Raw genomic sequence first — 24,102 nt, forward strand, 5'->3', positions numbered from 1 at the left:
CAGTCTATTTTCGTGGCCTCATTCAAATGAATGGGAAGTAAAAATCTGAACGCTACAGACTCATACCAGCTGCATCTAATCTTGGTGATTCGTTTATATTCTGGTTTTCATGGTGGTCAAGTGCCAAATAACCCCCATGTTAAAACTAAATGGAATACTAGCTAGTTAGCTAGGAATTCAAAGAAAGGTAGCTAGCTAGCTGGCAAGTTCATGAAAAACGAATGACTTGACTACTTGTCAATAGCTGAGCACTAAACTAACTGGTTACTCACTGGGGAAAATGCCAATGCACTCGGTGATGAAGTAATGACTACAGAAACACTCTAATTGGCTGAAGGAGTTGTTGGCAGTGTTGCCAACTCTCTTCCAAATAAAGTAGCTATCGGATGCTCAAGAAGTTGCTAGAACTTGCCAGATGATGTCATATGCCAATTTGCATATCAATATATTTGCTACAGCTCTGTGCTCTTAGAGGAGGGAGGGGCTGCACTGTGTATAGGAAGCACTGTGATTATCAGTCCTTTTTGGATTAGCGCAAATAAGTAGTGCAAGTTTCTGTGCATCAGCATTAGCCATACCAATCTGTTGCCAAATGCTTTAGGAGTCAAGACATTAAAGGTCCCATAGTGTGAAAAACGGGATTTCCCTTGCCTTGATTATAAAGGAGTTGGATGTGCTATCTAAACATGGTGAAAGTATCAAAACGCACAGTTGCCAACTAAATCCACACAATCCATATTAGAAAACCGAACCTCTAAACGAGCCGTTTGGACTTCCGTAACTTTGTGGCGTCACGAAGGTACGCTCATTATTATTTTTGTAAGAAATAATAGGCTAACAGTGTGTTTTTTTCAAAGCGGTTGGGTGATTGTCATTGTTTATTTACCGGAGAGTTTTCCCTACCTGTAGCTGCTGTGTTTGTGGTGTCTCACGTTTCACTCTTGAAACCGTTAGCCCATATGAACAGAGGATCGTTAATATTGATGAGCCTTAAAGACACAGCAACAAAAACAGCCTGTTCTTGATAAGGCTCACAGAGATGCTGGAAAATGATTGAGAGTGTTTTTGGTACATGACACCACACAAACAGCTTTTAATGGACATCAAGACATAAAATAAAACACTGGAAAGTGTAGAATATGGGACCTTTAACATTGTTCCCCATGGTCCGAAAAAGTAGCTAGTCGCACGTAAAAAATGTTGAGTTGAGGTCACCGGCAACTTGGCAAAATCAGGACGTGCCTCTATGAGGGTTGAGCTGTGACTTGTCTTACCCAGAGGCAATATGCTGAGCATGGATGGCTAAGTGAGTGTAAGTAGATAAGTGTTTGAGTTATCAAACCAGCCTCGACTCTTCATTCTCTCGCTACAGAGCTTCAACATTGACATGACCAGCTCTAGTAGTCCTTTAATTCTCTCTAATAATTCTCCCATTCTGTGTGATAGGAAAATGCTCTTGTAATTGTAACTAGACAACAATGCAGTCTATCTGCTGAGGAAAACAAGACGACCTGATTAATTTCCAATGCAACAGTGATCACATTACATTAGCTGCAGACTTACACACACACACATACACACACACTCTTACTGTAACTGCACCGATCTGTTTCTGCAGTGTGTTTGTGCTTGTGTATGTGTGTATGTATGTTCATGTGATTATGTGCATGTGTGTACACATGTGTGCGTGTATGTGTGCGTGTGCTTGTGTGTGTTGGGGATCACATGGCTGAGAAATATGGCTTTGGGAGAAACTAATTAAAAAACAGAAACTGAGAATTTGTTCTCCCTTACATTCTCCAACCCTGTTTGCTGAAAAACAGAGACATTGGACAAAAATAGCATTGACGCAGGAAGAGAGGATAAATCCTTTGGTCTTTTCAAGCCGATTTAATGTTGTTTGGGGAATTATGTGAATTGTAAAGCAGGTGAAGTGCTTTTTTGTGGCGTCACTGTTAATCACATTCACACAGAGAGAGGCAAAGAAGCCAGAGAGAGTGTATGGTGTGTGAGATGGAGCTGTATCGAGACATCTACACCCTCTTTGCTGCTGACTGTCTTCAACACTGAACAGACCTGTCAATCAAATCTATTGCAGTGGATTTCAAAGTGGGACTCAGAGCACCCAGGGGTCCTGGGTGTGTGTGTGTGTGTGTGTGTTGGGGGGGCAGTTAGTTTGATTACATATTTATTGCTGAATTTATCAATACTACACTGGTTGAATATGGGAAGACCTTAACCTGAATTCTAATGAGACACTTTCAGTGATGTAAATAGGTGCGCGTCCTGCGTCTCTGACGCATTAAAATCCGAAAGGACGCAGTAAACTCACTATCGACGCGTCCAGGGGACGCACTCTATTTTTTCCTAGAAAATAGTCTCAAGAGACTTAATGCCCTTGCTGGGCCTGCATCCAATGCTACTTTCGCCGCACAGATTTCATTTCAACAAGGCTACAAACTTGGTAATTGGTAAATAAACTCACGTGGATGCTGTATTCACTCATTTCGATGATGACTCGATGATGCTTTACCGTCCAGGGGACGCGCCGTGTTGAAAAAAAAAAAAAAATCCACCGGCTGCGATTTTCTCACCGTCTGCGCAAATATCTCGTGCATATCTCCCCTTTTGTTCAATCTCGATGAGTGAAAGGAAAACGTTTTAAAATGGCACCAAAGAAAAAGACAAACTATTGCAGGTAGGGATGTACCCGAATCCGAATCCGTTATTCGGGAAAGCACAGATAGGCTAATGCGATGGAAACAGATATTTCTTCTACCCGAAGTTGCTCGTTATTATTCGGGGGAAAAAAAGCCATGATTGACGTTTCTTCAAATCGATTCATATCATTGTGGATGGCCACAAGATAAAAATGCCCATTCTGTTTGCAACATAGGACTTTGATTTCACTAACTAGTCGTTTCATTTACTACACATTAGAGGTCTGCAACCCGACCCGAACCCCAAGACTGTAACGCGCTTGGTCGTGTCTTAGCTTACATTAGCTTTGTGCTTGTTAGCTTTAGGGAAGTAGGCTAACGTTACTCCTGGATAGCATGACAGAGCGAGACGACGTCAGTATTGGGTAGACTGGGAGTAGTTGGTACTAGCATACTCAACCTGTTGCTGTAACTCAGTCTCTGTAAAAAAAAAACAAGTAGCGCCACCCAGTGACTTAATCTGTTACTGCAACCAAACAATGTTCCAAAAGCATAGTAGGCATATTTGTGACTGTTACAACTGTATGTCGGGCTCGGTTGTTTTTTTTTATGCGTGGAAAAAAGCACAATGTTTTATGCTCCTTGCTTTCTCCCGAAGCTCTGTGTCACACAGGCTGCTGGTCTCTCTCTCTCTCTCTCTCTCTCTCAATTCAATTCAAAGGGGCTTTATTGGCATGGGAAACATACGTTTACATTGCCAAAGCAAGTGTGAAATAAAAACAAAACATGTACGTACAATTAAAGATATACTGGAATAAAGAAATGTGTAACCAGAGCTGTGTAACATTGCAATTAAATATATAAATAGGAGTAGGTAAAATTAACTTAAAAATACAAACAGAAAAATTGTGCTTTTGCTGTTAAAAAAAAAATATTATTGGGGACCCACTCAATTTCCCTGGGACCCACTCAAATTACCACCTCTGGGTCCCGGGGACTCACTACATTGAAAACCTATTTACATCACTGCACTTTGATCAGATTCCACAAAATTATGCATGAATATGTATTATGAATTGTGTGTCTAAATGCTGTTTCAAAGGCTTTTCCACCTGGTCATTAATTCTTCTTAATTAATTCAGTATCACTTTATCTTCCTGGTCCACAATTTCCTAATAATTTCGTAGAAAGAACCACGGCATTATGTACTAATTACAGGGGAAATAGAGGAAGAGTTCAATGGTGGAGTTGTTATATACCTGGTAATTTCTTTAGGAGTTTCCAAGAAAGAACCATGAAATGATGTGGTAGTTATATAGAAGTTAATTTTGGTATTTGTTTAATTATTTATCAAAACCAACATGGGTCCAATCTGTAGTGTGTGTGCTACCTGTTCCAGTAGGTCTTCCACCTTCCTCTGCCAGCCCTCTCTGGCTGCCATCATCTCCAGTTCTTTCTGCTGGGAGAGCTGAGTCAGCGCTGCCTGTTTGTCCGCTTCGTACTCCTCATTCAACTCCTCCTTCAACAGACGCACTTCTTCACTGGAGAGAGAGAGAGAGAAATAGTAGTAGAAGTAAAATTACTGGTGTAATTTCATAGATGTAGTAAACTTACTGGTGTAACTACAAGTTACTACAAAACTTTTAATGACCAGTAATGTCCCACATAGCAAGTTGGAACAGTGTGAAAATAGGAGCACATATCTAGCTATACTTCCTCTACAAATTTGCCTCCAGGACGTTGAATGTATGTCATATTGAATTTTCCACCATTTTGAATTTCTTGAGAAAACGTTTTATTTCTAAGGCTTTTTCATGTATTTACTGACTGGTCCAGGGAATGACTGCATCATTTGTATAATCCACAAGCATGGGGCTACAAATACCAAAAAAGACTAGCAGACAATGGAAATGGCTGTACAAAATGAATTTGTATTGTTCTATAACCAACTTGAAACTTTGAACTTGTTATGGATTGGCCCTAAGGGGATTACATGTTTACTATTGCCTTGGTGAAATATTTTGGCAAGAACATAGACTTTTGTCAGTGTGACTGTAAAATGTGATGTTTGAGTGCTCCATTTCCCTGGAAATAGACCTCCTAAGTCGAATGACACCCACATGCCCATATATGGCTCACGGTTCCATAGCGATTTCTCCGTAGGGAAAATTAATGGGGTTTCACATAATCATCTGTGTCACAGTCTCATGCAGGATTTTCAAAGTCGGTCCGTTTTCACCTTTGTATATTTATGTCTCTAATGGTACTGGGTCTGTTAATTTCTGTTTTCTAGTCCAAGTAGTATTTTTGCTAGCAACAAGCTAAACACTTCAGTGCATGTAATTTGCGTTAGCACAAAATACTTGATTGACTAGAATTGAAGAAACTAACAACAAACAACGATTAACAACGATATATATATATCCTGCATTAAACGTAGACTGTGACAGAGACGATTATGTGAAACCCCATTCATTTTCCCTACGGAGAAATCGCTATGGAACCGTGAGCCATATTTGGGCAAGGCTGACGTCATTCAACTTACGAGTTCTATTTCCAGGGAAACGGAGCAGTCAAACATCACATTTTACAGTCACACTGACAAAAGTCTATGTTCTTGCCAAAATATTTCACAAAGGCGTATGTTAGATTTTAGTTACTCACGTTTCTACCGTCATTTCCTCTTCGTCGGGACCGTCAGCGATCATACGGGGCTTTTAGACAAAGCCTTTCAGACAAAGCCTTTTAGACCAGACAGACTGAAAGCCTATGTTGGGAACTCATGGTCTTTGTCGCCATCTGCTGGCTGTATCAAAGTACTGACACCAATGAGTCTTATACCATTCGATTCCACTGACTGAGTGGAATCTAGGGAAGTGTCACATGACTCGGAGGACCCAGCCGTTGTCTATAAATATGCCTGTGTAGAATAGAGCTCTGTGGCCCTGATTCAATGTCATTACGCAGGGGGGTATAGGACGCACAAACTTGATCAATATTCATTGTGTTTATTACCATTTGTATATTTTTGGGAGATTTCTGTTATTTGTAACATGGCTATATGGAAATAAATAGTATTTTGAAGTAAAATTCCCAGTAAATTCCCAGTTCCTTTATTGCATCTCCATTTACTCTGGAATGGTAATATATATAGGTTTACTTGCAATGGATTCATATTCCTTATCTTCTTACCTAGGCGTTTTTTTCCTTAATTTTGGCTAGGGTCTAAGTGGCTAGTTGAAGTACGGACTCGTTAACCACTTGGACATTTTTTTATGGGAGATGCATCACTGACATTTTCAGGGCTGGTGTCAGTCATACTGAAAGGACAAATGACAAAGTGGTCTGACAAAGTCTATAATCAGTTTCAACTTCAATAAATTCAATCATTCCATACAAATTCTGAAAACAGACTTTAAATTCAGTTGTCTGGTGGACAAATCTCATCACTTTCAATCTAAGTCATTTACACAAACACAAGATCTTTTGTCAAGACTTTAGAAACCTTTTCAAGTCATCAAAGTACAAGTCAAGTCAAGTCTCAAGTCTTCTCTTCATGCATCAAGTCAAGTCTCAAGCAATTAAAACTGTGACTTGAGTCCCCACCTCTGTTAGTGTGGCTTCTTTCTGGCTAAAGTTTAGCGTCAGAATCAAAGACTTTCAAGCCCTAACAGTTAAAGAGAAAATGTAACTTTGGATGAGGACAGCCATATAACTGTTATTGCTGCAGATTTTATGTATTTATGTCACAATTTGCAAAGTAACAAGTCAAACAGAATAATGCTGTGTATGTGATTGTCCATTCTGCTTCATTTTGTTCTGTATAAGTATATCTGTAAATATTGCATGCCTGTATAAACCTGCTTCTAACTGTGTTCATTTTATATTCATTCTTATTAATATCCATGAGTGCTTTGGCAACACAAGTCTAGTTCTGCTATTCTGATTCCGAAAGAGACGGACAGATGACAGAGAGAAAGAGGAATGAGAAAACAAATGGGGAGAAAGAGTAAAGGCAGAGTTTTATTTTATTTTATTTTATTTTTTTACCGCAGTGCGTCTGTCCATTTTTGGTCCAAGTCATCGGCCATCTTGTCCATCTTCTGTTTCTCCTCCGTTCTGATGGACATCACTCTGGCCTCATGCTGCTGTTTCTGGGTCTCTATTTCCTCCTACATACAAATACACACACACACACACACATTTTTATTGTTATAATGGTGAAGGACATTCTATTGACCTATATTACTTTGCTAACTGTAAGTCATTCATCTTTAAGTGCTGGTAATACCTATGGATACAAGCCGATGCAGAACTGCAGACGTGGCCAATATTGGAATGTAGTATCAGTATTACACATAGTTATATACTTATTATTACAGGTGTCCCCAGAAAAATAGACGATTCGATGCATTGATTGAAAGACCTCATTTCGCGATGATCATCATCGAATGATCAGAGTAAATGGATTTATTTAACTCTCCCCTCATTGATGCAAATTGAGTAAAAAGTCATGTCTGCACAGTCGGGAATTACTTTAACTTTGGAGAGCAAAAGCAGTCAAACAGCTAATTGTACTGTTTGCAATGCAAGAGTTTAGATACTACCAAGTGGCACTTGAGGAAATACCATTTGACGTTCTCACAGACAGTAGGCTAGCTCAGGTCTGCGCCGAGTCCGCAAATATTAGAGGATGCACTGAAAAAACGAGATTAACTACCACACGACAGTAAAAAAGGTAAAAAAAAAAAAAAAAAGCAAAAAACCCAAAGAGGATTATTATTTCATTTATTGAACTGGATGAGCGGCCCCTCTTGGTGGTGGAAAATGTGGGCTACGGCTGTTTAATGGAGCATTTGGAGCAACTCACTGCCCTCCCGTATGTGAAAACCTTTTGGACTGTTTGAAAGATGTGACAGCAATTAGTTTCAGTACAGACATTTGGAGTCATGTCACTGCTGAGTTTGAACACGTGCTGGACTGATCCCAACTTTACCTTACTTAAGGGCAGCGTTGAAAAATGAACACTTCAATTTAAGAATGAAAATGCCTAGTTAAAAAAAAACACTTTATATATGCAGTACGTATCACAAGGCAAATTCAGGTCAGTCAGTCAGTCAGGGACGCTTAGTGAGATGATGCACTTCGTCAGATGGCCTCTAGAGGGAGTTTTTGACTGTGAGATGCAGTGTTTCCCATACAGAGGCACAACATCAAGTTGGTCAGTGTACAGAAATGGATCTAAATCGATCTCTGATGATCTCCACGTCATGTCTGTCATGTGGAGATGCACAGACCTGCAGACCAGCAGTATTGAACTCAATCCACAGAGTCTCCTGCTGTGAAAACAAAAGTGAACTTAACATTCCACAATTTGCTCCAAACTCGCCTGTGTAACACGTCTTCTGCTGCCCTACAAACTTTAACGGTAGCTAACGTTATTATCTTGTGGTATTTAAGTAACGTTATGGAATTAGGTAATTGAACCGTGTTGCAGTGCTTCAGTGCATAGAATTGAACACGCGCCGTGAGTCTGTACAGGATCTGTGCTTGTTTTTCTCCATTTTATCGTCTTTTACTGATGGAGCACGGATACAGATGCCAGTATTGGGTAGCAGGGCTAAAGTACACATTTTTTAACCTTTATTTCTCACCAGAGCTCCAGGTCAGGGAAGAGCATTCACTTTCTCCAAACACCTTCCCAGCAAAAGCATGCTTCTCTAATCTTTAGGCTACCAGAAAAAGAGAGTTTGGGCACAATGCTATTAGATGTTGATGAAATGACGTTTGATTTACAAATACATTTCATCAGATTAAGATAGAAAATGATGGACACAATGTTCAATATTAAACAGTTTGCTGTACTTGGTTTTGGCAAAATTTGACTATTTGGATAGTCAGAGGTGTGACCAAGTCAGTCTCAAGTCTTGAGGCACAAGTCTCAAGTCAAGTCCCAAGTCTAAATGTAGATTACCAAGTCAAGTCCAATCAAGTCCATGTCATTAATGTCAAGTCTCAAGTTGAAATGTAGAACAAATCAAGAGTCCAGTATCAATTTAATATCTTAAAGAAAACCTAAATATCTAGGACGTTTCAATGCAATATGGTTTTAATAGGATAAAAACTTGGTAAGAGCATCATGAGTTTGATTTCTACAATCAGTTTCAACTTCAATAAATTAAATCATTCCATACAAATTCAGAAAACAGAATTAAAAATTCAGTCGTCTGGTGGAACAAATCTCATCACTTTCAATCTAAGTCATTTACACAAACACAAGATCTTTTGTCAAGAATTTAGAAACCTTTTCAAGTCATCAAAGTAGAAGTCAAAGTCAAGTCCCAAGTCACCAGAACAGAAGTCAAGTCAATTACAATTGTGACTTGAGTCTGACTCGAGTCCAAGTCATGTGACTCGACGCCCCATCTCTGTGGATAGTATAAAAAAATATTGGTGTATGGCTACTAAAAGTGACTTCATCTTCTCAGATTGGAATCCCTGACCAGATGCAGCTCACTTTAGGGAGGCTGCATCAAAAACAGTTCAAGAGCGGTAGGCTGGATGACTCATAATGCCCAAGGCCATATCTATTTATAATGTACTGGCTCCCAGGCATGCACTAACTGCACCAGGTCATTCATTACCATTATTATTACCATTGGAGAAGCTCCTGGATTTGTCTGTTGGGAGTTGCTCATGTGGCTAAATCCAGACTGAACAGTCCAAGATCAAGAGAATTTTGTTTTTAGGTGGACATTTTTCATTAAACTGAACCTAAATGTGCAGAAAAAAAACAAAAATGTTGGTCCTCAGCCAGATACAAATCATTTTAGAGGTTTTTGGTAGAAAATGTTTGGGAAAATACAATTTCCTTAAAGTTGCACAAGGCAACTTCGGCTCCAAATGGCAGTGACAGGCAACTTTTTAACAAAATTAAACTGCAATACCCAGAAATCCTGTAAAGTGACGTCAATAAACTGCACAAAGCATGCTCATGTTTACCAACTCAGCTGGTCTGTGATAGGTTTGATATAGGTTTTAATGAAATGCACAGATTTTTATGGCAGTAGCTCAAACAAGACAGGAGATATGCTTGTTCATAGTTCCCATAGCGTATCTTGTGTTGTTTCATCAAATGTCTGCTGACTGAAACACCTGATCTAGATATGATCAGCTGCCTCTACACATCCTCACTCTCTTTTGCCGTTCTTCATTGTTCAGAAGCTGTTTTTGGGGAGGTAGTGCAGGTTATCTGTGAGGCACTGTGAGGTTTTAATATTTACACTCATCAAGATGCATCAGTAACCCAAGTTTGGTTCACATGGGGCTGGTAGTTTTCCCAGATATGGTGACTAACGCTTTCATCAGCATGGGAGACAAAAAAACAGTTTGCGAGTCCTTGGGCAAGATGAGTCACGTTTCACTGTAATCTGCACTCCAGAAAATGACGAGCTTTGCAAGTGATTTGATCACGTGTTCAGACTTATCTGACTTATTTCAACACATTTTGAGTCAAATTATTTTCCTGCATTGATGCAGGAAGGACCTAATTAACAGATGTCCAGTTTTGAGAAATTTCATGGTACTGTAAATTTTTTCAAGATGTTGAACATGGATCCAAAAAGCCACGTTCAAATCAATAGCTGTCATCCCAATGCCTGGGTGCCTGTACCCTGCATGGATACATTTTAGTGAATCCTGGCACTGGGAACACAGATGTGAGTGTTTTGAATCCTATACAGTTCTACAAAGCGTGTTTATCTGCTACATAGAAGTTGTGGCAGCTTGGTGAAACTCTCTTTTTGAGGAAAAAGAAAACATTCAATAGGAGAGGTCATTAACCCTAACCCTAAATAGGTAAATAAATTAATGAATGTGTGCCATGAATGAATAGAATAGCCTAAACACACAGTTAAATATTTCAATGCAAATGATACAAATTTGAAAATATTCAAAATGATTAATCAAAATGAATAAAACGATAAACTGATTAAAGCTGTGACTTGTGAGCAAAATAATGAATACTGAAATAAATTAAGTACAGAAAAAAAAGATATAGCATGTATTTGTTTTTCCACACAAATATACATTTATTTATTTAAATATGTATATTTGATGCCGGATTACTCTATTTGAGATGCTGGCACACAATGAACACCATAATATTGCTTGGCGGAAGGTAAACATTTAATTATTAGAATTTAATGAATATCAATTGGCAATAAAAGATGTATTGAACATTTTCATTTCTTATAAAAGCAATAAGCCACTCAAGGGTTGGTGTCATGCCGAACAATACCTCTTAGCTGTTCTAAAATCACTGTAAAGCACAGGCTCTTGTGGCTTAATGCTTGAATATATCCTGAAATAAGCTTGTACTGTGTGAATACAAGATAAAATCCCATGTTAGGCTTGCCAATTTTTGCAGTGTGTCTAATCCAAATCCCATATCCCTTTATAGAACCCCGGCTCTTGTCGGGGAAGCGAAGTGCACCACATCACAATTTCACCTAATTATCACCACTCATTCAGCCTCTTCGCAGCTCTCTCTGTCTCTGTCTCCCTCTCTATCTTTCATTCTCACATCACCCTTTCTTTCTGTTCTTTTACTAAGCCTATTATTACCTGTATTTATTCACTGATTTTCTCTATCTGTCTCACTCAGCTCTGACTCACTCATTCATTTTTTTATTCATTATATTTATTCATACATTTTCACTTAATATCTTCTTGCATGTTTTCTTGCGGTGTTGTTGGTTACGTTATGTTTAATATCCCTCATTTGCTCTATTCTAATTTATATTCTAACTTTCTTTGCTGTAGGGCTGTCTCGAATACCATTTTTTGGTGGGGGGGGTTGTGTTAAGAGTCATGCACCTTCAAACTGCTTGACTTTCCATACACAGGCAACAGTTCACCCGATAAAGTTCACACATAGTCACAGTTCCTCCTCACAAAAACACAGCGCTGAAAACGTACTCGGTGGAGTCCACAGGTCCGTCGCTCCTACACGGTCCAAAACGGGATAGCAAACTCAGCGGCAACCTCTTGGCAACCAGCCAGCTAGAGGTCTTGTAGCTCCTTCAGTTAGCAGCCAAGGAAAATGTAGCTTAGCACCATTTATATCCACTGAGACACCGTCATAGCGCGGAGATAGCAGTCCACGGCAACCACACTGAATCCACTTGAAATCAAACAACAGTTCGACCTCACTCAGAGAGTGGCCACAGCTTAAATCCGAGGTGATCACGACACGGTTCGGGCGCCATTTGTAGAGATGTGGATGATCTCCGGGGAGTCGTTAGAGAAGAAGACATGAACACCAGACGAAAAACTTCATACTTCAGCTGTAGTTTTATTAAGGGTAGACGTTGTTGTGATATAGGTCAAGCTCTGACTCCGCAAGAGCGGAAGTGTGACGTCGCTTTATAGACACCCAAGCAGCGATCATTACATATAAAATTACATTAAAAAAACTAATATCCGAATCCCAAAATTGAAAACCGAATACCTACCCGACGAACGAATATCCGAATAGTCGAATATTCGGGTCCAGCCCTACTTTGCTGCACCCTGTTATTATTTTGCTGCTGCAATGACCCAGTTTCCCCATGGGGATCGTTAAAGTTTCAATGTTTCATCTTATCTTATTCTTTCGAAAGAAAGTTTCAGTGAAAGTCTCGTAACTGCAAGTGAAATGGTGCCTGACAAAATTGCCAATTTTGGCCATATTGTAAAGCTATAGAACACAACTAAATGTGGTCTGACACACTTTTAGGCCTTCGCAAACATTTATATTAAGTGTGGTTGCTTGAACTATTGGGGCGTTAAGGTATTATGCACTCCTTCCTGTTTGCATGTCTGCACCATCAATTTCTTTTGTGCACCAAATGGTTACAAGTATCAAAATTCTGTGATACAATGATGATGTAGGCAGTTGAACTGACACACTTCTGGGCCCATCCCAAACATGTACGTGAAATGTGGTTGTTCTAGCATCAAGCACTTAGGACTTATACCTTGTTTCCTGCGCATCGTTGTCTATACCACGGCCAAACGCTTTGTGTTTTCATAACTGCGGGTAATAGCGGTAATCTAGGAAGTCCATATATGCTGTGTGCAAAATTTCATTAAGATTGGATGATTTAATTAAGATCTCTGTCGCTCTACTTTCCATTCCTTCAACCTACCGCCCCGTCACACACATTTACCATGTTCTTTCTCTCTCTCTCTCTGTTTTGAATACATCCCATTTTATGTATGCATCTTGAATTGTACCTAATGAATCATTTTAAATAAAGGTGCTTTTAAAATTCAAATTCTCTCTCTCTCTCTCTCTCTGCCTCTCTCTCTCTTTCTCTCTCTCTCTCTCAGCAGGGTTCTTTTCAATCAGAACACTAAGCTCCTAATAGCGTCACCATCATTATCTCACAGCTGGCTTTGAGTATGGCACTTTTCTCTCACTTATCTCTCTTTTCCTACCTTCATAATCTTCTTTCCCTCCCCCATCCCTCCATCTTCCCATCTCTTTCCCTCCCCCACCCCTCCATCTTTCCATCTCTCTCACTCCTTTCTTTTCCTCCCTTCTTTTCCTTCCCTACTGTCATCGCTGAAGCTTGGAAGGATCCAGTGATACTTTTATTTTCTGTGAAATCCTCAACAAGCTAGATGAATCAAGATTTGTTTGTTGTTTGATTGATTGATTGATTGACTGGATGTCTGACTGACTGGTTGACTGAATAAGTGACTGGCTGACTGGAAGGCCAACTGACCCATTGACTAACTTGATTGATAACCTGTAAATAAGGTAGCAGGTTACCAGTCACTGAACTGTAGTTCGTACCCTAAACCATAGTTAGAGCTCTAGTTTACATCCTAAACTGTAGTTAGAACTCTAACATCCTAAACCATAGTTTGAACTCTACTTTGCAACCTAATCCCTACTTCCCTATACAGTGCTCGTTAGTGTCCTTACCTGTAAGTCAGTGAGCACATTACTAGTTTCTCAGACCCTAGCTCTAGGTTATGTTTAAGGCTAGTGTGTTACCTTAACTCCTCACCCTTAGTACTCTTGGTAGTACCCTTGGTAGTGTCCTTACATGGAAGTCTGTTAGCAGGTTGCTGGTTTCCCAGACTTTGGCCCTTGTTGCATTTATATCCACATTCTCCTGAACTCTAAATCCTATGTAGTACTCTTGGCAGTAGCCTTGGTTGTGCCATTACCTGTAAGTCAGTTAGCATGTTGCTGATTTTCTGGACCTTGGTAACTTGGTTCCAGACTCCTGAATTCTCTTCAGATTTGGTCGAGCGATTCACAGAGTCTGGTGTTGCTCTATGCAACAGCGATTTCTTGATCGGAAAAACAATCGGGCCAATCAGTGCCTTTGTGTGCGGGACTAAAATTTTAACTGTTAGTGCAACGGTTTTTCATTGGCATTTCGGCAGAGTCATATTTGTTGAAATCATTCTTTAACCAACACATTGTCTTTGCAAAGATAATATTTTTGTCAAAAACGACCGACATTCTTGGTAAAGTTAGTAAATACGGCCAGCATAATAACGTCAGAGCGGCCGGATACATCAGTCACTAGTGATTGGCTCGGGGAAAATCATCCCCCCCCACACACACACACAGAAAACAGCTAACATGGAGGCAATCTCAGACTGAATAATGGAGAGGTAACGAAATGGCCATTCAGTCAATTAGGCTAGGACCTTGGCCCTTACTGCACTGATCTTCTCTTTCTCCTAAAATCAAATCCTATGTAGTACTCTTGATAGTACCCTCGGTAGTGTTCTTACCTGAAGGTCAGTTAACAAGTTGCTGGTTTCTCGGACCCGGGCTCTAGTTGCGTCTAGTTCTATCCTGAGTTTCTCCTGAGTCTCCTTCAGACAAGTGATCTGGGTCTGGGCTGAACCCAGGTTCTGCTCCCCCTCCCTCACCAGCTCCTGGAGATGGGACACCTGGAAGTGATACCACCAGAGAGATTATAATATCATCATCAGACTTCTTGTTTACATGTGTCAGTTGAGAACACAGAGGTGAGATTGGTCATTCTTTTGGACTCAAAATGGATTAAAATGGATGTGTGCAGTGGCTATTCTACATAGGAAACCTATAGTACCTCCTGATTGGCCATGTTGAGTTTGGCCGACAGCTCCTCCTTCAGGTTGTCCAATTGCTGCTGGAGGCGGTCTCTCTGCTCCTCCAATGACAGACGCTTGATCTCAAACTCCTGACTCATTTCCTGGAGAGGAGGAGGAAGATGTAAGAAATAAAATGTATACTGTGCTTTTTTATATGGATAGTACACTCTGTTCTTGCTTTCCTTTGTCCTGGAAAGTGGAGTGTTTTTTGTCCTGCTTACTACAATGATGTAATCAGTGCTTGAATGCATGCATGATCACTATATATGGTTATGTGTGGTTTTGAGTGATTCTATAGGTGGACACGCAGTAAAAAGTCCGAACTAGTGGGTTGGTTTTGAGCCAAGTGGGTTTGGCTATGAGCCAAGATTTATAGTTTTGTTTACTTTAACCTATATAAGTGGATCCTGAACTCCGTTCTTTGTCACTTCTTTGTTGCTTGTTTGGAACACTGAACTGAACCATGCATGGCTGAATAAAGAATCCACAGAAGACTCTTGAACCTTGCTTATTCATTTTGACCCACAATGGGTGAAGTAAATTTTTGCATTTACAAAGACGAAGAGGTAGAGAAGGAATAAAGAAGGAGAAGGAGGTGGAGGGAGAAGAAGAAGAGGAAAAATCAGAAAAGGAAGAAAGAGATTAGAGAAAAGCCAATGTGAGAGGGACAAGACTATGATGTCATCAAATTGAGGAAATTCATTTGTCATGGGACCAGCAATGGAACCAGAAATCTTTTTCAGAACCCATTATTCAAACATCAAGGAAACAGAACAGAAAGAGGGAACAACAGAATTTCACTGGGAATTAAACTTAAACTAAATTAAGCATTATCTAACCACTAAAGTGATTTCTGCTCATTTTCCATTTCTGCCCAAAAAGCTAAAGACTTCCTCAAAAACTGACTCATCCTTGTAACTCTTGTGAAGTGAGATATTTTACTGAAATTGTTTTGCCCCATGCACACCTCTTGGCACTTGAAAACACAGCTATCAGTGCACCTTTGGGTGGCATATCTGCCTTTGTTGCTGTGTTTGATGTGTCACGAATTACAAATGTCCCAAGGCATACAATTTATCACGCAGGCCTGGCAGCATTCTTGGAGAAGTAGGAATACTGTTTAGGAAAAAAGCTTTTTTTTTTTTCTACTGAAATACCCTAAGAGTAATCTATGAAAAAAGGAGGGGAGCTAAGAACCAACTGTAAAATCCCATTTGTGCTTTAATATGCAGTCATGGCAGTTGTTGAGTGTGAAGCAGGACTACTATATGGAGGAGGGACACGTGAGTTGTCATTTAGACTTTAAAGGCCACCTAGTCAAACCAGCCAACTTCTATAATCCTTCATCAAACCACGGCATCAAATCCTATCTGGGCCATTCTCCCTCTTATGAGTTTTTCTCTCTTTTTTCTCTTCTCCTCTGTCTACCTCTCAGTCTGTATTCACCATTTCTCCTTCCATATCTATACTGGATATGCTTTATCAGATACAAAGAAACATAGTGCTCTGTTTGTACTGTAATAGCACTGTAGTAGTAGTGTAGTAGTGCTGTAGTTTGTAATAAAGCACAGTGATGTATAATAGTGCTTCTACGTATGCATGTAATATGCTATAAGCTATGTTTGCTAACCGCTCAGTTGCTAACATCAGCTAGCAAGCCAAGTAGCCTAATGTTACTGTTCTCCACAGAAGAAAAGAAGGCAGCTCATCAACCAGGGAGCCAGAAAGTTGAGTCAGGCATGTATTTCCTATCTGCAGTCAGACTCTTATCTAGATCTAGATCCGAAAAAGGGATCATCTAACTCCCGTTCTGGTGTCTTTACACTGGCTCCATCTGTTACAGGATTGACTTGAAAATCCCCCCATGTCCCCCACAGTACTGCCAGAACCCTCAGGACCTCTAATCAGGGGCTTCTGGTGGTCTCGATACTGATGGATGACAGGGCTTTTGCCGTGGCTGCACCAAGATTATGGAATAAGTCTTTCCCAAAGCATCCAATCTGGCAAATCAGATAAAATTGTTAAAAATATTTCTATTTATTGACAAGTATCAAGCAGACCTATCGGACAGATATTTTGATGGGAGTACAAAAAAATCAAACTAGAATGGCACGCAGAGGGCGTTTTCACATTATACACCTTGCCGTTGAACAATCCTGTAGCATTCCGGGGGACTTTTAATTTGGCGATGTAGTGCTCTGTGATGTGACGTACTTCTGCACTGGAGCAGCCGGTAGGTTTCTCTCTAGCTGGTGAGATTTCAAGGCTTAAAATCTATATAATGGGTCAAATGACTTGGGAAAAATATCAAAAGACAGAAGGACTCCCCTGACAACAGTATGCCTGCATTAGGTGAGTGTATACAGTATATGTTAGTTTTTAAAATATTGGCCGAGGCGGCGGGTGTGCCATTTTGCACTCAAAAAAACAGAGTGGCTCCTTACCGACCGTGGACTGTTTCCTCTTTGCTGTAATTTGGCTAAAAACAACCCACCGTGAAAGAACAAATCATTGAGCACATATCGTAATTTCCTCTCTTTGGTTAGGACTGTATCCAAATTGTTTTCACACCAGAAATGATCCGCACTGAAGAGGACTGAGACCACTGATTTTAAGCTAACCTTTTCCAAGTTTTTAGACCCGCACCCAAGTCCGCATGGTCACCTGTCAAAATGATCCGAACTTGGCACAAAGTTTGTAAAGTCTGAACCAAGCGATGTTGGTGTGAAAGCCACTTGACTGAGCTGACTCTTCTCAAGCTACAACTCAGAGTGTTTTGGAGTAGAGACTAGGGCTAAAGACAAGACAGTTTACTGTGTCACAGTAACCTACATTTAGAAACAAATCTACCTTGCTAAACTATTCATTCTTACTTAGAACATTACTGAATGGATCTACACCCACACCATAACAATAGTGGCTGTGCCTCCAGTCCGCATGTCGAAGTGTCCTTGGGCAAGATACTGAACCCCAAATTGCTCCCGATGGTTGTGCCAGCACCCTGCGTGGTAGCTTGCCGCCATCGGTGTATGAATGTGTGTGTGAATGGGTGAATGTAGGCATTGTTGTAAAGCGCTTTGAGTGGTCGGTAGACTAGAAAAGCGCTATATAAATGCAGTCCATTTACCATTTAACAATCTGTGGCAGAGGGATTCGTGACAACTGCAAAGCATTATTCTGTCTTCTTATCAGGTCTTAAATTCTACAAATTGCCTCTGCTGTATTCGTTTGTACTTCACCACAGTCTGGTGAAGTACAAACGAATACAGCAGAGGCAATTTGTAGAATTATTCACTGTATTGGTCCAGTTTAGAAACTCAAGAACAACATGCTGACAGAGATTAAAGTAAAAAAAAAAAAAAAGCTTCAGTTATCAAAGAGATGGAAATCATTGTCATCATCTAAAGAATGACCAGTCTTTTGTTTGTGGCTCTCGTATTCTCTCTCTTCTCTCTACATCTTCAACCTATCGCTCTCTCTCTCTCTCTCTCTCTCTCTCTGAGTTTCTGTCGACCTCTCTCTCCCGTCGTCTCTGTCTTTCTGCATCTTCTTTAATCTCTCTCCTGGTAAAAGCAGACCTTAATCTAAAGATGACGAGGCACTGCACAGCACTGGGTTATATAACATTTATTTCTCATCATTTCTCTCTCGCTCTCCATCTTCTCTCATTTCACATTCTCTCTATCATTCTTTCTATCTCTTTCTCTGAATCTACAAACACACACACACACACATGCGCACACCCACACCTCTCTCACACACAGCTCGGAGGCAGGATTTAACGAAAATCAGCCAATTAGCAGTCAGCTTCAAACAGCATGGAAAGGAGGAGTGCATGAGGAAAAAAGAAAGAGAGAAAAGAAGAGAGAGACAGGGGTGTTCAAAGTGAGTTCAAAGTAAATTCCACAAATATTTAGTCAAAATCAAATCAGTTAAAATCTAAATAATGCATAATTTTCAATTCAAAATACATTATAGTTTTAAATTCAAAGTAACAGTAATTTTAACTCAAAACAATATGTAGCAAGTTTAAAGTCAAATAATGTGCAATTAAAATAATAGGGCTGAACCCGAATATTCGACTATTCGGATATTCGTTCGTTGGGTAGGTATTCGGTTTTCAATTTTGGGATTCGGATATTCGTTTTTTTAATGTAATTTTATTGATCGCTGCTTGGGTGTCTATATAGTGACGTCACACTTCCGCTCTTGCGGAGTTTACTTTTGTATGGGGAAGTCGCTTGTCTGAACCGTTGTCTCTAACTTTAATAAAACTACAGCTTAAGTATGAAGTTTTTCGTCTGATCACCTCGGATTTAAGCTGTGGCCACTCTCTGAGTGAGGTCGGACTGTTGTTTGAGTTCAAGTGGATTCAGCGTGGTTGCCGTGGACTGCTATCTCCGCGCTATGACGGTGTCTCAGTGGATATAAATGGTGCTAAGCTACATTTTCCTTGGCTGCTAACTGAAGGAGCTACAAGACCGCTAGCTGGCTGGTTGCCAAGAGGTTGCCGCTCCCGTTTTGGACCGTGTAAAAAAACTATGGAATTATCTTCCTCCCACCATCCGATTCTCCCCCACTATTGAGATCTTCAAGAGTCAGCTTAAAACATACTTCTACTCACTAGCTTTTAACTGTGCCTAACTTAACTTAACTAGCTCAGGTATTTCTCCTGGAGTCTCTGTAGGTCTGTGTTGTCACTTGGGCTCTGTGTGACCATGTGCCTTTACTATTTATTATTATCATCATTATTTATCATTCACTCTGATCTTTTCTCCTCTTCTATTGTGTTTGTCTCCCTCTTTTGTTTTGTTTTCCTCTGTGTGTGTTGTAAAGCACTTTGGATCAACTGTGTTGTGTGTAAAGTGCTATATAAATAAAGTTGAGTTGAGTTGAGTGTAGGAGCGACGGACCTGAGGACTCCACCGAGTATGTTTTCAGCATACCCCCCCCCCCCCCCCCCCCCCCCCCCCCCCGATGCTTCGAATATTCGCTGTTGATTACTAGCGAAGCTCCGGAGCCCAAAAAATGGTATTCGGGACAGCTGGAAAAAAAAACTGAAAAACTACAATATATTTTTGAGAAAAACAAGAGTTTGCCACACTTGTAGCAAATATGTTTTAACCTGTCACATGTTCAGACAGGAGGAGGGACATTAACAATTGATTCAGATCATATGTCCTACCATAACTTTGTCAATTGATTAATATATTGATTGATATGATATTATTTAACCATTTATTGTTGTTATTGTCATGCTACCTGAATCTGGTTAAATTAATCTAACCTGTTTAATTTTATCTGTTTTTGCTTTGGCAACAAGTACTTTTGTATTTCATGCCGATTACGCTCTTCTGAATTCAAACTGGGGGAAGAAATAGGGGAAGGTGGAGGATGAGAGAAAATAGAGGATAGGAAAGGATAGGCAGGAAGTGAAAGGATGAGAGAGAGAAGCAGAGGGAAATACAGGGATGAAGAAAAATGTTGTTTTTATGTCTTAAGTCTTAATGTTGACCCAATTAACTGTGTGCAGTCAGTCGAGGGAGTTGCTCATTTCTTGGAGATACATATTTCTTGAACGACCGAGGCCATTTGCTCGTTTAATTTGATGTTGATGTTCACGAAAACCCAGTTAGAGATACAAAAAGAATGTCAGAATGTGTGACTGTGTATGTAATTACTGTTTTTAGATTAAAAACCTTCTAACTCCAATTTTGGTGTTTTCCGTTTTTGATCTGAAGTGAATGTTTAAATGATGTGCTGAGTAAAATGTAATGAGCTGTAATGAGCGTAAATGTGCTGAGCGTAAATGTGCTGAGTATTTAAATGTAAGAAGCAGCCACAGGCTAGGACAGAGAAATACCACCGTTACAATATGTTTTAATACTGAAGCATGAATTAGGTTGTCACTGCTGCAGCATTTATCTAAAAGAATCTGTAGATCTGACACGTATAACACTGTTTCACATTACAGAAGAATGAAAACAGGTAAAAACAGCAGTGATACAGTGATATCTTCCCCCATGTGTCGAGAATGTGTGATGTATCAAAAATGTGCTTTGTATCAAGAATGTTCCATCTGTCAAGAACGTTTCATGTATTAAGAATGTTTCATATATCGATAATGTTCCACCTATGGAGAATGTTTTGTGTGTCAAGAATGTTCCACCTATGAAGAATGTTTTGTGTGTCAAGAATGTTCCACTAATCGAGCATGTATCACGAATCAAGAATGTTTTATGTATTGTTTCATGGTTCCACAATTCCATGTATCAAGAATGTTCCATGTACTGAAAATATTTCATGGATTGCGAATGTTCCAGCTATCGAGAATGTTTCATGGATGGAAAATGTTCCAGCTATCGAGAATGTTTCATTATCAAGAATATTTAATGTTTTAAGAATGTTAGATGTATTGAGAATATTTTGTTCCCCAAGTCAAGGAAACATCATCATCAACCATGATTCATAATTGTGATCAATTCACAGATCTCTCCTGAGAGTGGTCCCTTTGTCAGCCAGTCCTCTTGTATGATTGGTCCATTTGTCTGATAGATGTCTCATGTGACTGGTTCATGCATTTCCAACAGCTTCATCCAATCAGCTATTGCCAGTATAAGAACCCTGGCAAGTCCACAAAAGGGAGCTTTTTCCTCCTCACAATGGAACATTTGACACTTTGTTACTCTGTCCGCATAAGTCCCTTTTTTGTAGGCCATCGATCGCTCTCTCTTGATATTACCGAAACTTGATAACACGTCTTCTGCTGCCCTACAAATTTAAACGGTAGGTAATGTTATTGCATTGTGGTATTTAAGTAACTTCAGTGGAATTAGGTAATTTAAGGGATAACCGTGACGCAATGCTTCAATGCATCACATTGAATTGAACTGAATTGAATTGAACACACAGGTCGTGGGCCTGTACAGGATCTGTGCTTGTTAAAATTGCTCCATTTTGACCGTGTTTAGTGGGTTTCTTGTCGGTAACTATTCACTGCAACAATAGCAGAAATATAGGGCCGCTCGCTAAGACCTTCCCTTTGCCTTGTTCCATTTCCTGTACACGATTTATATCCGTTGCGCCCAGAAGTTCATGCGAGGCTCTCGCTTTGTGTTGCGAGAGCTTCTAGGTTTATTAGCCAACAATGTAGATTAGCCATCAATATAACTAATCTACATTTACCATTGAGGTGTCATCGTTCGTTTATTTGGAAACAGCTAATTGTAGACGAGAGGTAAGCTATGGTCATTTCATTTAGTTTACTGTTTGCCGTGAATGTGAGTACACTCGCGCATTCAAGTTTGTTGACACCAGCTCGAGCTCCTGTTTTTGCTGGACTGCCAAGTGACAGATAAGATATCACTTTATTAATCCCCTTGGGGAAATTCGGGACTGACTCCCCATTGTTGAAATGCGCGTTTGAAATGCGAAATGGATTGCACTGAGTCTACTATATGTGTAGATTCAGAGCACTCCAATCCATTTTCCATGCCACATTGTATGCCACAGTAGCTGTTTTAGGGCACAAGGAGGAAGTATCTTCTGGAACCTAGAGGGTCCAGTACCATTTATGGACAGAAAGTCATGGGTCAAATGTTTCAGTTCCTGACAATGTTCATGCTGCATTCGCGGTCCAGCTAAACTAGGCTTGCCTAGCCTTGTATTTCATTACTTATATTGAACTGGGCTTAGGTAGTTGAGGTGTTTTGTTAAGTTCTTTGATTTGGCACGGCCCTCAGTCCATTCCCTCCACAACCTCCTGTTGTGCGCTCTATGTCATTGGCATAAATATTGTATACAACTGTATATATTGTACTATTGTAATACAACTCCTTTGCTTCACTAGCATTTACATAAACACTGTACAGGGGCGTCCTGGTGGCTCAGTGGTCTAAGGCGCATACCACATAAACGCGACATCCTGGGTTTGAATCTGGCCCAGGATCTTTGTTGTATGTCATCCCCCTCTACCTCTCTCTATACTGTGACTGTCCAATGCAGAAATGGACAGCAGAAATGTCCCAAAAATAAATAAACACTTTATAAGAAGTGCCACTGTGTCCTGTCTATCCTGTCACATTAGTTTACTGTTTTCACTTTAAGATCATCTGGTTCTGTGATACCACCCCTCCATCCATAGACTGCCCAAAGGGGATGCAACACTTAATACTTAGCACTTGTAAGAAAGACTTGACACTTAACACTTGAGAAAGAAGTGAGTGTTCACTAATACAGACTGAGCTGTCATCAGCTGTGTTTCCATCCAACTGTCAAATGAATTTTAAGCAAACTTTAGAAATGTCACAAAAACATAAAAAGCAAATTCGATGCATTTCCATCAGATGGGTTGAAGCTAAAATATTGGCTTCCTAAAAGAACTACATCAGAAAAGATCCACCTATATTTCATGTTTTCATCTGAAGACAAAAAAAAACATGGCAATATTTTAATGTACCAACTGATGGTAGTACCCTGACGGGTGGCATATACATTGGAAAGATGGTTTGTGCAATGAGATTGAACCAAGCCATATCAAGCCAAGCCAAGTTATATATTCAACAAATGCATTTCTATCGCTATTTATCGTTTCTATATCCAAAAAACAAAAACAAAAAAGAGTGTAAAAAAAAAAGAGTTGCAAAACTGAGGACGTTTTATCCAAATTTGTCATTTCCATTTGAAGTTTCCATTCAGCTTTTCTACTCACCGCCATGAGGAGCTTCTTCTCCTCCTCTTTCTCCTGCTGGGCCTCCTCCCTCATGGTCCGGTGTTTCTCCTCCATTTCCTCCAGGGCTCTGACCTGCACCTCCTTGAAGCGAAGTGCCTCCTCCTCATAGCGTGCCCTCAGCCTAGAGAGCTCCTTCTCATAACCGTGGTGCTCCTCTCGCAGAGACTGGGGAGAGGAAAATTAGATAGTTTTATATCAATTTTGTTGTATCAGTCTATCTAATAGCTTGATATATTAGTGGAATGTTGTTTGAAGCTACTTGAGTCCTTCAGACAGTAGCATCATGAGTAATAGTAATAGTATTAACAGTCAGAGTAGTTGTAGTACTAGTAACAGTAGTAGTAGTAGCAGCAGCAAGAGGAGCAGTAGTAGTAATAGCAGTAGTAGTAGTATTAGTAGTAGCAGTAGCGGTAGGAGTAGTAGTAGCAGTAGTAGAAGTAGCAGTAGTATAATTACTAGTAGTAGTAGTAGTAGTAGTAGCAGTAGTAGTAGTAGTAGTAGTAGTAGTAGTAGTAGTAGTAGTATAATTAGTAGCAGTAGTAGTAGTAGTAGTAGTTTAATTAG

The 24,102-nt window shown here is 40.0% G+C and overlaps 1 protein-coding gene across 1 annotated transcript in view; it reads right to left on the bottom strand.

The window, feature by feature from the left end:
- The window catches only part of fam184aa (family with sequence similarity 184 member Aa), a 117,963-nt gene that overhangs the window by 71,403 nt on the left and 22,458 nt on the right, over positions 1 to 24,102 (bottom strand). The window contains exons 10-14 of the mRNA XM_078291145.1: positions 23,518 to 23,703; positions 14,786 to 14,908; positions 14,463 to 14,624; positions 6,711 to 6,832; positions 4,051 to 4,201 (exon numbers count right to left, since the gene is read on the bottom strand). Of these exons, the coding sequence (XP_078147271.1) occupies positions 4,051 to 4,201; positions 6,711 to 6,832; positions 14,463 to 14,624; positions 14,786 to 14,908; positions 23,518 to 23,703 (744 nt within the window). The remainder of the gene's footprint in view (positions 1 to 4,050; positions 4,202 to 6,710; positions 6,833 to 14,462; positions 14,625 to 14,785; positions 14,909 to 23,517; positions 23,704 to 24,102) is intronic.

Source organism: Centroberyx gerrardi, chromosome 21 (genome assembly GCF_048128805.1).
Source record: "Centroberyx gerrardi isolate f3 chromosome 21, fCenGer3.hap1.cur.20231027, whole genome shotgun sequence".
Classification (NCBI taxonomy): domain Eukaryota; kingdom Metazoa; phylum Chordata; class Actinopteri; order Beryciformes; family Berycidae; genus Centroberyx; species Centroberyx gerrardi.